At 50.2% G+C, this 13,350-nt stretch overlaps 1 protein-coding gene across 1 annotated transcript in view; it reads left to right on the forward strand.

The window, feature by feature from the left end:
- The first annotated feature begins 6,148 nt into the window (after window positions 1-6,148).
- The window catches only part of Mrc2 (mannose receptor C-type 2), a 56,034-nt gene continuing 48,832 nt past the window's right edge, over window positions 6,149-13,350 (forward strand). Inside the window, exon 1 of the mRNA XM_070027710.1 lies at window positions 6,149-6,451. Coding sequence (XP_069883811.1) covers window positions 6,337-6,451 — 115 coding nt within the window. The 5' untranslated portion in view covers window positions 6,149-6,336. The remainder of the gene's footprint in view (window positions 6,452-13,350) is intronic.

Raw genomic sequence — 13,350 nt, forward strand, 5'->3', positions numbered from 1 at the left:
TGTGTGTGTGTGTGTGTGTTGAGATGGTCTTGCTGTGGACCCAGGCTGGCTTCAGACTCATGGCCTCAGCTTCCTAATCCTTGGGAATACAGGGTTGTACCACTATTTCTATCCTGTTGTCAGTACTTTAGGCAGAGTAACTTAGAGGTTAAAAGTTTAAACTTTAAAAAAAATGTGTAAGCCAGTAGCTACTCAGGAGGCTGAGATCTGAGAATTGTAGTTCAAAGCCAGCCTGGGCAGGGAAGTCTGTGAGACTCTTATCTCCAATAAGCCACTCAGAAAACCGGAAGTGGCACTGTGGCTCAAGTGGTAGAGCACTCACCTTGTGCTGAAGAGCTGAGGGACAGCACCCAGGCCCAGAGTTCAAGCCCCACGACCAACCAAAAAAAAAAGTTTAAACTTTAAAATTAGATCTGGGGGGCTGGGAAGGTGGCTCAGTGGTAGAGTGCTTGCCTTGCATGCCTGAGGCCCTGGGTTTGATTCCTCAGCACCACATAAGCAAAAAGAAAAAAGCTGGAAATGGCGCTGTGGCTCAAGTGGTAGAACGCTAGCCTTGAGCTGAAGAGCTGAGGGACAGCACCCAAGCCCAGAGTTCAGGCCCCACGACCGGACCCAAAAATAAAATAAAATTAGATCTGGGTTTATATTCCATGTCTGCAAGCTTCAAGGATGTCTCCTTGCATTGTAGGTATAAGGTATAGAGATAAGATAGGCAAAGTACCTGTCATACAAAAGAGGGGAAAAAATGATTTAAGAGAAATGACAAAGCTGAGTGTAGTAGTAAATCCTCTAATCCCAGTGCTTAGAAGGACGGAAGTTTGAGGCTAGCCTTGGCTACATAGTGAGCCCCTATCTCAAAAGAAAACAAAACCAACAAAAACTGGGGAAGGGAGGGAGGAAAGAGAATGGTTGGTTGGATGGATGGATGATAAGACCCAGTGTGTCATCAGCTGGGAACTTAGAAATGCAGTCTCAAGCCCTTGCCTTATTACTGATCAGAAACTAGAGGTGGATCTTAACAGTCTATATCACTTACATACGTTGCTGGTGCAGGAAGGAGAGTGGAGAATTTAACAAGGTAGTAGCTGCTGGTGAGCTCTAGAAGGATGACTGAGAAAACCTGCCAAAACTGGGAATACAGACTCACCTTAAGAGCAGGTCTGGGACTTGATGGGGTTAGGGAATACAAGAGTGCTATTGTGCAGGAAGAACCCAGGAGGAGAGGACCCAGACAGGCTGGAATCATGGCCAGAGGTGTATATATGAGGCTCGGGGCAGGACACCCCATAATGAGAAAGGTCAAAGAGCAGCTGGTTGGCTGACAGGGTATGGTGGGCATTGCCCAGCTAAAGAACCATGCTAGCCTCAGGGAGCAGTCTGAACTGTGGCTTCCTGTGTAGCCTGTCTTCTGTCCTGGGAGAGACTGCTGGAGGGCTGCAGAAAATAGTGTTGGCAAAGAGAAGAGGCTCCACCCCTTCTGTTTCACAAAGAAGTTTCTTGGGAGCATCTCACTGATTTTACAGACCAGGAAACAGGCCTAGAGAGGCTTGATGACAGGCAATGGATGGAGCTGCAGCAGGTTAAGATTTTGTAAGGTGGATTTTCTGAGTACTGTCTTTGGGTATCAGGGGCTATGGATGAGGGTGGTGCTTGGGCTCTAGGCTGGAGGCATATCTTTTCCCTAATCTAGGCCAGTCTGAATCCAGGCATTTTTTGTCCTGATCTAGACAGTGTCCCTCACCTACTTGCTGGGCAGTAGTCCTTAGAAAGCTACTTGAAGGTCTGGGCAGGAGCCCTTTGGTGGAGGGAAAATGGGGATGTGTTTTCACCAAACAGTTATATGAGTTCCCTAAAATCTGATTTTGTTTCTTTGTTTATGGATTAGGAAGCCACAATGCTGCCCTCCTTCTAGAGGGCAAGATTGTATGTAGGAATGGGACCTCATTTTTTATTTTTTTCTTGAGGTTGCTATAATCTTGAATGGGGTGAAGGATGAATAAGCAGTTGTGGCCAGCTGTGCACCTGTGGCTCATGCCTGTAATCTTAGGAGGCTGAGACCTGAGGATGGCTAAGGCACAGTACCCACGTCCTGAGTTGAGGCCTTAGACCAGTACACCCATGCGTGCACCCACACACATACACACACTGTGGCTAGTTGCCACTTCTGTGTCACAGTGGCTCCTGGAGAAATGTTCATAGGGCACAGAAGACCACCCAACACGGTTGGTGTTGGCCTGACACACAGCCAGACCTGAGTCCTTTAGCCTTTGCCCTAAGACAAGGACACACCACTGGGCAATAGCAAGGGAGGGGTGTCACTACAGATTAATCTCAGGAGCCATGGCTCTTGAAATCTTCATAGGAACCCTTGTCAGAAGATCCCCACCCACATTAACTAGGCAAAACACATCCAGGTTGGAATCACAGAACAAGGATAACTGGTTCAGGTCACCACTGTACAAACGGCCCTGTGCCTGTGGGTACCATTTCTTATTTTCCCAGACCAGATCTCAAGCCTATGGAATTTGCCACACCTCCAGGAACCCCTGTATTTCCTCATCTCCCATGGAGCCTACTCAAGCAAAGTAACAGAAAGCTCTCCACATTGTGTCCTAAGTAGATATAAGATATCTTCATGTGTGCTTACTATGGCTCCATGTGTGAGTGCCTGGCCCACATGCACAGCTTTAGGAGCAGGTGGATCCAAAGTTGGACATTTGGTGTTGTCTAAATCCCCAGCCTGCATTCTCCCTGTAGCGCAGTTAATTCTGGAGTTCTCAGAACTATGAAGTAAAGGAGGTGGACTGCCTCTGGTACCTGAGGGTTTGTGATGCCAGATCCAGGGCGAGCTAGAAAGGGTGAGATTTATTTTTTAGCATGTTTGGCTGGACCTCTGCCCTGACATGAAAAGGGTGCAGAGTGTGCCCCATGGGGGGGTCATATCCCCTTTTCTAATTGCCTCAGGCAAGCATTGGCCAAACCCTTGCAGCTTCCTCTGAATCGATTATGTTCTTCCTTTCTGTGTTTTCCTTTCCTGTATTTGTATTGTAAACCTGGCCTCCAGAGGGTGCTCTCTTCTCTTCTGGGTGTCTCCAGCTGCAGAGGTTGCTGAGCTCCAGAGAAGACTAATGCAGAAACACCCTAATAAGCACAGTGAACAATGACACCAATGTGTGTACTTGAGAATACCTGAGACTCTAGGGAAATGACTGCCTGAGAATGTGTGCCTTGTGACTGGCAGAAGTTAAATTCAAGTCACCTTTGATGCTCAGGCCTAGACTTCTGCACTGCCCCAAACTGGGCTATTTATGTGGCATTCATTAGCCACACTGAGCATATTGGGTTTATACTTCAGATGCCATTCGTGTACAGTTAAGACTAGAGATGTTCAGACACTGGGGAGGAGGTCATATTGTTCTTTTGTGACAGCCCAAGGTTATCCTGAGTGTCCTGGGCAGCTCTGGTAGGCGGGTTATTCAGCGAAGAGTCAGGAATTGGGGGGCTCCCTGGTATCCAAATGGCAAAGAAGGGGAACAAGGAGCGGATTCCATTTCCTGAACACCTCCTGGGACTGTGCCATCCCTGTAGACTAATGGTTAACTGTCAACACGGGAATTGTTCCATTTACAAGTGACAATTGTGAGCTCAGGGAGAATAGAAGTAACGTACTTAACATCAGAAAACTGGTGAAAGGGGAGCCAGGATTCTTAGATCTGTGACTCCAAAGTCTAGGCTCCTTCCACTAAACTGCCCAAATGAAATCACAGACATCCCCACCTCTAGGCCTATTGCAGGCTGAATCAGCACCTGAAGGACATTACCAGACTGTCTAAAAAAAAAAAGAGCTGTTTCTTTGTGTTGATCCATTATAGCAAGTACCATGTTGTCAGACCATGCCAGAGACCTCACTAAATCCCAAGCTTATAACCCAATGTCTGGACCAAAACTGGGCCATCAACAAAGCTGCCCAAACTTTCTGGAATGGTGAGTAGGTCATGGGCATGGAGGACACTGACTCTTGCTTGAAAGCCAATAAAGGGTTGAGTGTTGGGTGCTTCAAAAGCCTCAACCCTCACAACACCCAGCACCTGTAAACTGACGGTTTGTTAATAGCTGAGCCTCCATAGGATCGTTAAGCAGTGGAAGACTGGATTGGAATCTCAGAAGATTGCTCAGATGTAGCCCTTGGAGCTCAAGATCTAAGGCAGTGAGCAGCACAGTGAGTAACCCTGGTACCTGAAGCAGCAAGGTATCCTCAGCAAGGACTTTCAGGTCGGTGCTTCAACAGGCCTCTGTCCTGAAATACAGCAAAAGTTCTTTTCCTTCCTGAAGCAAAACTCAGGGCTACAACTACGTTCACTTCTTTTCCCCAGTAGTTGACACAGCAGTGGGCAGTGCTCCATGAGTGGGTGGAGGGCACATCCTGTGTGCTGGGCACACGGGGACCCTGTGCTGGCTAGTAGTAGACTCTGGAGCCACATCACACTTTAGTGATGTAAGGGAGTTGGCTTCTACTATGCCATCTGGAGAATGCCAAAACTTATGAAGGCTAGCTGGGAAGGAGGAATCCAACTCCCATCCAGAAGCATCTTGTGTTTGGGCTGAGATAGGGAGAGAGAGCAGTTTAGTTGAAGCTGGCAAATCCTCAACTCCCTTGTAGATAACAGGGCTTTGAGACAGAAGGGCAAGGAGAACCTTGGAGGCTGCCTTCGCAAGACCTATCTTGTACGGGTGCTTAGCTCCCAAGACATGCCAAACCAAGATGACAGGCCCTAAGAGACAACCAAGTAGCCAGTTCCCCAGAATGACCTGGGAGCGGCAAGTTTTGTTGGCCTGGCTGCCAGTCCTTCAGGGCCAACATGACAATGGAATCCTTCCAGAGCCCATTGGTTTCAAGGTTTCAGTGGGGACTCTCATAGGGGTCCTGCAACTGATACTTACCAAGAATCTCAGCTGGTGCTGGTGGGAAAAGCCAAGTGGGCCTTTCGGGCTCAGCACCACATTGTAGACAGAGATGGTAAAGATTACCCAAGACAGGAGTCATAAAAAAGAAGAAAAGTCACACTTGTTATTTCCAAATAAATTCCACGTGTGGACAGCCCAGGAAACAATAAAATTTGTATTATAGTTTCCATGTTTTTATTTACTGTGGGGGGAAGAATGTGTCATCTTTCTTGCACTTGGGGTCTCCAAATGTCTCAGTCTGACTTAGCCCAGAGAGCTCAAGCAACTTTTCTAAGGCTCAGGGAATGAGAAGTGGTTGTAGGGGCTGCTCTCCAAAATCTTGACTCCCGGTCCAGTGCTCTGTACTGCAATGACCTGTTGCATAATACCGAATAACTGGATTGTCTTCTTTTTTATGAAATTTCCATTTGGTCCTTTGCTACCGGCCAGCAGACCAGTTTGGTGGGAGCTGATATAGGTCTTCTGGGACGTCCGATGGACAGATTTTCCCCAGGTTTCTGGATGCAGCCCCAAGCCGCCAAAGTGCTACTCTCCTTTTGTGCCAGGGACACTGACACAAGGGGTCACACACATGCAGAAACAAGACGTGTGAAGAATTGTGTTTTGTTCCGCGCAGGAACCCAGAGTCCCGGCATCCCCCTCCCCCAATCTGCTCCCCGGTGGCCGAGCCCGGGGCTCCACCCCTTCCCCCCACCAGGACGGAGGAGCGGGTCTCAGGCGAGGACGTTGCGGATGCTTAAGAGGCCACAAAACTTGGCAGCCAGAGGCGGGATGCAGGGGTGCGGGGAGGCGGCGCCGGCGCCCTGGGTCTGGCCACCTGGGTCAGCAGCGCGCCCCCGCCTTCGCCTGGCCTGGCCCCTCCACATCTCGCCACGGCGTGAAGTTTGCGGAAAGTTTTGCAGTTGCTTCCCCGCCCGCGCCAGCAGGGGAGTTGTGACGCAGCGTCTGGGGCTCCAGGCCCGGACGGAGCAGAGAGGGAAGGCGAGGCGGGGAGCCCAGCACGAAACGGCGCGCGCGGGGGTCCTCCTTTGACCCCCCCCCCCCACACCCTCCTCATCTCCGGCCGTTCCCTCCTCTCCCCGGTCCCCGGCCCCATCCCCCACCTCTCCCCTCCCCTCCCACGCTGCCCGCTTCCCTTCCCCTCTGCCCCTCAAACCCTCCTCCTGGGCTCTGCGCTCCTCCCTCCGCCCTCCCTCCGCCAGCCTTGCCTCCTCCCTCCTCCGCCCCGGGAGGCATCGCTTCATCCCGACCCGGAGGAGGACGCGAGCCCCTCGCGGGCGGTCAGCACAGCTCCGAGCCCGGGCCGCAGCCGCGCGCCGTCTCCCCGCGCGCCCCTCGCTCCCCGCATCCTCTGCGCGCCGCGCGCGCACCATGGGCCCCGTGCGGCCGCCCCCGGCGCCCTGGCCTGGTCACCTGCTGCGCTGCGCCCTGCTCCTCGGGGGGCTGCGCCTCGGCCGCCCCAGGGATTCCACCGCCGCCCTCCCGGGTAAGGCGCGGCCGGGCGCGGGGAGCGGGCCTCTCCACTTTTCCCTCCTTTTCCAAACCCCGAAGCGTGCGTGCGTGTGTGTGTGTGTGTGTGTGTGTGTGTGTGAGAGAGAGAGAGAGAGAGAGAGAGAGAGAGAGAGAGAGAGAGAGAGAGAGAGAGAGAGAGAAAGAGAGAGAGAGAGAGATTTTTTAAAGTCCTCCCCACTTTTCTGGAAGCGGGGTGGAGAGACGAGGAGGACCTGAGTGGAACCAGATGTGGCGGGGGGAGGGGGAGGGGAGCGCGAGCTTCCAGGCTGGGAGTGGCGGGCTCTGGAAGACCCTCGCCCCGGCCTCCAAGACCCCTGGCGCCCGGCCTGTGCTGGGCCGCGGACCCGCGCTGCTCGCCCGCCTGGGGAACCAGAGGCTCGGTCCTTCGGGCCTGGGGCTGATCCCGGGTCTCTGTCCCGGGACTGGCGCGGCATCGGTGTTTCTATCGGTGCGGTGCGCTCAGGGTACGCCCTGTATCTGCTGGCGTTTCTGTTCTCGTTTCCACACTTGGACTTCAAGGACGCCTTGTGGCATGTGGCATCTTGTGGGGCCATCAGAATGCAGTGGCCAACTAAGCGCCGTGTGTGTGTGTGTGTGTGTGTGTGTGTGTGTGTGTGTGTGTGTGTGTGTGTGTGTGTGTGTGTGTGTTTCTGTGTGAGCAACTCTAGCCAAATTGGCGCCTCTCCAGAATGGACAGATCTTGAGCAGGAAAAGAGCTGCTAAAGATGTAAAAACTCAACCAGCGGAAAGCCAGCAAGCCCCCAAACGACACCCTTCTTTCTGCTGCTTTTTAAGGGGGTGACAGTAAAAGGTGGGATTACATTCCTCACCAAAAATTCGAGAGTTAAGGGGAAAGATTCTTCTGCATGGGGGTTTTCAGGAGTAAAAACTAGTCTGTGCTACCCACCCCTCCTGGATTCTGCTTCATGTTTAATTTGGGGCTCGGGTGAGTGAAAGGGAGGTTGTGTCTGCAGCTTTGTGCAAAGACCAGCCAGCCGGTCCCCCTGGAGAGTCAGAGGCCTCCACGGTGGCCTGGTGTGCAGTGGGCCTCTGCTGAGGGGAACCGTGGGGGCCAAGGGTGACCCACATCCGGTGGGGAGCGCCCCCACCACGTTCCATCCCACCTGGAATTGTAGGCTGGACAAACAGGAACGGGGCAGGAGCCCCTCCGAGCACTTCAGGCCGCCACAGACTCAAGGGTTTGAATTGTGTACAACACCATTACCAACTAACTGAGGAAACTTGGGGTCTGGGCTGGGTGACTGGAGATAGGGAGTTGCCACTGAAGCCATTGAGCAGAAGAAAGAGGAACTTAACATAACTTTCCTGTCACCACCCCTGCACACAAAGGTCCCTTCTGCCACCTCCCGTTGGTGCCCCTCTGGGAAACCCAGTGTGGAGACTTGGATTAAATTCTTTGCCAGAAAAGCTCCTATTCCCAGGTTTCTGCCGACACTGGGAGGAGGAACAGGGCCCCAGGAAATGCTTGTGGGAGGTAGGATTTGCCCGGCCCGAGAGCCCAGGGATGGGGGAGGGGCTGCAAGACTGCCTCTTGACCACTACTGGAGAGCCCAGCAGGCTAGAGGATGGAGCACTAGCTACAATGCTCCTTGGGGACCAAGGGCAACAGGGCTGCAGGACCGTGGCAGTAGCCATCTCTCCACCTCGCAGAGTGGCGCACAGTATGCCCCTGGACCGTGTCCTCTTTGCTAATTACTGTATTTTTTTTTTTTTTGAGCATTCATAGTTTGTTCACCATTGAGCCAAATAGTAGAGAAAGAGGGAAGGTAAGATGGATGATGCATCCTTGAGGAAAACAAAGCCTAGCTGGAAAAAAAAAAAAAGATACTTGAAACTTCAGCTGTGTGGGGAGACAGAATTCCACTGCAGGGTTCCCAGTCACAGCCCAGAACTATGCCGATTGGTTTGTGTGCAATTTCTCCATTTATTTCCCGTCATAACCCGAGGAGATGGTTATTGTTGGACCCATCTTTCAAAGGATAAGTTAAAGGCTACGAAGAATCTGATTATTTACATACTTTGGGTTACATGTAGTGAAAGGTTGGGGCTGGGAATGCTTTATAACTGGAGGAGGAAGCAGTCTAAAGCTTGAGGTTCTGGAGAAAGCTGAAGAGGAAAACTAGGAAGTTGGGCTAGGCTCTCCGGAGCTTGTTAGGCTCCTGGATTGAAGGGTAGTTACACAGATCAAGGTGCTTCAGGGGCGGAAGTGAGGAAATGACTTGCAGGCCTGTCTTATGGGAATCCTGGAGAAGCCCTGGAGTTTCAGAGCTGAGGAATGAGGTATGATATGAGTTGGAAGGAAGATCCGCTCTCCAGGTTGTGGAGTGACTTTGGGGAATTCTTGCAGAAAAGAAAAAGACTTCTCTCTAAAGAGTTGGGGGTATTTCTTCTGAGGGGCATTACATATTTGCTCATGCCACCAGAGTTAGCCAAAGTCCTCTCTTCTAGCCAGCTCCTGGTGAATCAGAGCTCAGAACTTCTTCCTTCAACCTTCCTCAGTGAACTTCCAGGGTTCCCGAGGTACCAGCCTAACAGTGCCTGGTGCCTGTCCTTGAGTTCACCTGGGCAAGGTAAGAGTGCAGGTAGGGGAGGAGAAAGCCTGGGTGTGGTCCTCATACTAGAGAAGTCTTGGCTTTCCCATGTCCACATGGTACTGTGACTTGGTGGAATGTGATAGGAGTTCCATGAGCTTCCCAGGAGAATCTTCTTTTGAATTTTTTCATTGATTTCATCATTAAAAAGTAGGGTGCCAGTTGCTCACACCTGTAATCCTCCCTACTCAGGAGGCTGAGCTCTGAGAATGATGGTTCAAAGCCAATCCAGGCAGGAAAGTCTGTGAAACTCTTATTTCTACTAAACTACCAGAAAAACAAAAAAACAAAAACCAGAAGTGGTTCATTTGGTAGAGCACTAGTCTTGAGCAAAAGAAGCTCAGGGGTAGTGGTCAGGTCCTGAGTTCAAGCCCCAGGACTCCCCCCCCCAAAAAAAAAATAAAGCAGGAGAAACTAGACATCAGTGGCTCACACCTATAATCCTAGCTACTCAAGAGACTGAGATCTGAGAATTATGGTTCAGAACCAGCACAGATAGGAAAGTCCAGGAGACTCTTATTTCCAATTAACCACCAAAAAGCCAGAAATGGAGGTGTGGCTCAAATGGTAGTGCAAGTGCACTAGCCTTGAGGGTAAAGCCATGATAACCACAGTGGGTCCTGCCATTTGTGTGCAGGGTGCTATGTAAAGTGCTTTATAGGCAGTTGTTTTTCACATCTCACAACTCTTATGAGTGTGTCAGTGGCCTTTCACATCCTGTGATTCAAAAAGATAGAGCCATTTGCTCAATACCACACAGCTAGGACGTGGTAAAAGTGAGATTGAAATGCAGATGGGACCACAGAACCTGAACTCATTAGTACTAGGCCAGGAAGCAAGCCATGAGAAGATACCTGATAGTGTCAAGCTCCCTAGGTGACTCCCCCTGTGGTGGTAAATGTTCTTTACTGCAGCAGAATACCTGAGGTAAAGGAGTAAAGGTTTATTTTTGGCTCTTGCTTTCAGAGGTCATCCATCCAGCTGACTCTGTTACTTTTAGACTGAAAGCAAGGAATAATATAGTGAAAGGGCCTGGCAGAGGAAAGCTGCTCAGCTCATGGCAGCCAGAAAGCAGAGAGAGAAAGGGGCAGGGGACAAAGCATATCTTTCTGGGTCATATCCCCATTGATTTACTTTCTCTAAGCTTCACCTCTGTCATTCTCCCAATGAGGCTACTGTATTATGACTCCATCGATGGATTAACCCATCAAATAGGTCAGAGCCCTCAGGAGCCAATTACTTTCCCAGCTGAACATTACAAGTGAACACTGCATGGGAACCAAGCCTGTAACATGAGGATTTTTTTGCTCTTTTTGTTTGTTTGTTTTGGCAGTGCTAGAGATTGAACTATGAGCATTGTGCTTGCTGGGTAATGCTCTACCTCTTTTTTTCTTTTTTCTTTTTTTTGGGTCTGGTCATGGGGCCTGAACTCTGGGCCTGGGCGCTGCCCCTCAGCTCTTCAGCTCAAGGCTACCGCTCTACCACTTGAGCCACAGCGCCACTTCTGGCTTTTTTTTTTTTTTTTTTTTTTTTTGCTTATGTGGTGCTGAGGAATCGAACCCAGGGCCTCATGCATTCAAGACAAGCACTCTACCACTGAGCCACCTTCTCAGACCTCTACTCCTATTTTTCTTTGTGTATGTACTGGTAACAGGACTTGAACTCAGCACCTCAAGCTCTCGATCAACCTTTCTTACTTGGCTGGCACTTTACCTCTTGGGCCCTTTTTTGCATTGGTTATTTTCAAGGTAAGGTATCACTTTAAGCCTAGGCCAGTTTGGGCTGTGATCCTCCTATTTGTACTTTACTGTGTCACGTGTCATAATGCCCAGCCATCATGCTTGTTTTGTAGCTGAGACAGCAAGTACATACCATGGCTCCCAGGTATTGGTAGAAAATTTATTCCCAGGCTGACCTGGAACCTTAGTCCCCTGATTGCTACCTACCAAGTAGCTAGGAATACAGACCTGAGCCATCACACATGGCTTCAACACGAGTTTTTTGGGGGAGAGGACATTTCATGTTCAAACCATAATACCCTTTACATGTGTCCTGAGAGGGAGAGGGTAGAGTAATCTATCTTCTGTTACACTTCAGCTGACTAGGCCCTTGTTTCTTCCACATCCCTGTGGATCCAGGAGTCAGCATCAACCTCTGCTCAGTGCCCTGAGGGCCTCTGAGATGTTCCAGAAAAGGTATTGATAAGTAAGTGCTCAGGAATTCAATGCCCTAGCCTAACTGCTTCATTTCCTTCAAGTCAGGGACTTACAGGTTCTTTGATTGATTGATTCACTCATTCATTCAATGAGATGAGTAATAGAGCAGCGACGGTCAAGGTCTGTTCTGCTCTTGGGTTTACTTTCCTTTGTACCTTCCCTGTCTCCGGACTTGGAGGCCCAGGCATTGCTGACAGGAAGTGTGTCTTCCTGTTTAGTACTTTATGAGATGGGGAGGGTCCCATTCCCATCACTGGATCCTATAAATCTGGGTGGGCCGGGCCATTGGAGTGGTGACTTGGCCCTGGACACTACAGATCCTAATTACTCTTCAGCTAAGCGTTGTGTCAGTAAATAGTAGGCTAGAGGAAAGTATCTGTGGCCCAGGGGAATGCTTGGGTTAGCCAGCTCTATTCCTTTAGTAAATAGACTGGGTTTGTCTCCCAAAATTGCACTACTTGACCCCAAGGTATAGGTCTAGTAGTTGGTTCTTCCCTTTTCTTGGCCTGAGGGCCTCTCCATCTTCTGTCCCAAAGCTTGGCCTTGTGCCCTCAAAGTGCTACAGGCTTGGCTAGGCCTGTGTTTTCTGCCTGTGTCTGCTCTGGCTCTGCACCCACTTCATTTCCTCTGTATTTTGTCCTTTAAAAGAAGGAAGGGAAACCTCTGCAGCTTTCCAGGACTCTACCCTTATACCTTCACTCTATTGTTCTCGCTCGTACTCCATCCTCCCTGAGTCTTTCCCTAGACTTTGGCCCACATGCACCCTCTATTGGGTTGGCCCTTCCAACCCTGTGGCTACCACTGGCTCTTTCCTCCAAGACTCAAGGATTCTGAGAACACCCAGGAGTCCTGGCCACTGCCCTTTGTGCCTCTTTGAGCTAAAGGAAGAGAAGCACTCAGACATTGCCCACAGTGATAAATAAGAGAATCCACGGGAAAGCTCCTCTCTCTTCCTCTCCTTCTCGGGGACCACCTGGAAAAGGCCATTCCAGGCTGAGGCCATGCTCTGATGGGCTGGGAACTTCCATTTGTTTCTCATCCGACTCAAGGTTTCAGAGACTCAGCCCACAGTCATTTGGTGGGGCCAAATGCATAGCAGAGCAAACCTGCTCATCTCATAGCAGCCAGGAGAGAGAAAGTTGCTGGGGACAGGATGTGTGTTTCTGGGGCCCTTACTCAGTGACCTAATTTCGCCAGCTGGACCCATCCTCCAAGTCTCTACAACCTTCCAGTAAGTACGACCATCATACTATGAATCCATTGAGAGATTGACCCATTGGTTAAGTTGGAGCCTTCAGGATCCCATCACTTCCCCAAAGCCCATCAACTAGATTCTAATTATAACAGAACTTCTCTAGGGAAAACCATAGCCATAGTCCCCCAAGCTTCTCTGGTGACTGCAGATGTTTAGAAAGGTCATTGGAGATGGTGCCACTGCCCTGGAGATGGAGGCAGGAGTATGGGCATGCCCTGGCATGTTCCCTCCTTCTTTTAGTTCTTTGGAATAGGTGCAGGACCCAGGGGACCAGGATGAATGCCACTTACCAATTGTGTGACCTAAGGCAGAGGCTCAAGTGTCTTTATTTGTCAGATGGGAGCAATAACATCACCCTCCCCACAGTGGTGGTGTGAGATTTACATACAAATGGGATGACGGATGGACAACATATGTATCTCGTGCGCTTCTGGGCATAACATTGTGGCTTAGAAAAGCAATATTAAATTATTAATACATTTTTGTGCCTGTCCTTAGGCTTGAACTAAGGGCCTGGGTGCTGCTCCTGAGCTTTTTTTTTTTTTTTTTTAGCTCAAGACTAGCACTCTACCACTTGAGTCACAGCTTTACTTCCAGCTTTTGGTGGATAATTGGAAATAAGAGTCTCACAAATTTTGCTGCTGGGGCTGGCTTTGAACCATAATCCTCAGATCTCAGCCTCCTGAGTAGCTACAATTACAGGTGTGAGCCATGGGTGCCCAGCTTAACTATTTTTATTAAGACATTTCATGAACATAAAGGGACTCAAATATGATGCAAAGTCCCAATT

This window comes from Dipodomys merriami, unplaced genomic scaffold, assembly GCF_024711535.1.
Source record: "Dipodomys merriami isolate MVZ:Mamm:240054 unplaced genomic scaffold, mDipMer1.0.p SCAF_19, whole genome shotgun sequence".
NCBI lineage: Eukaryota > Metazoa > Chordata > Mammalia > Rodentia > Heteromyidae > Dipodomys > Dipodomys merriami.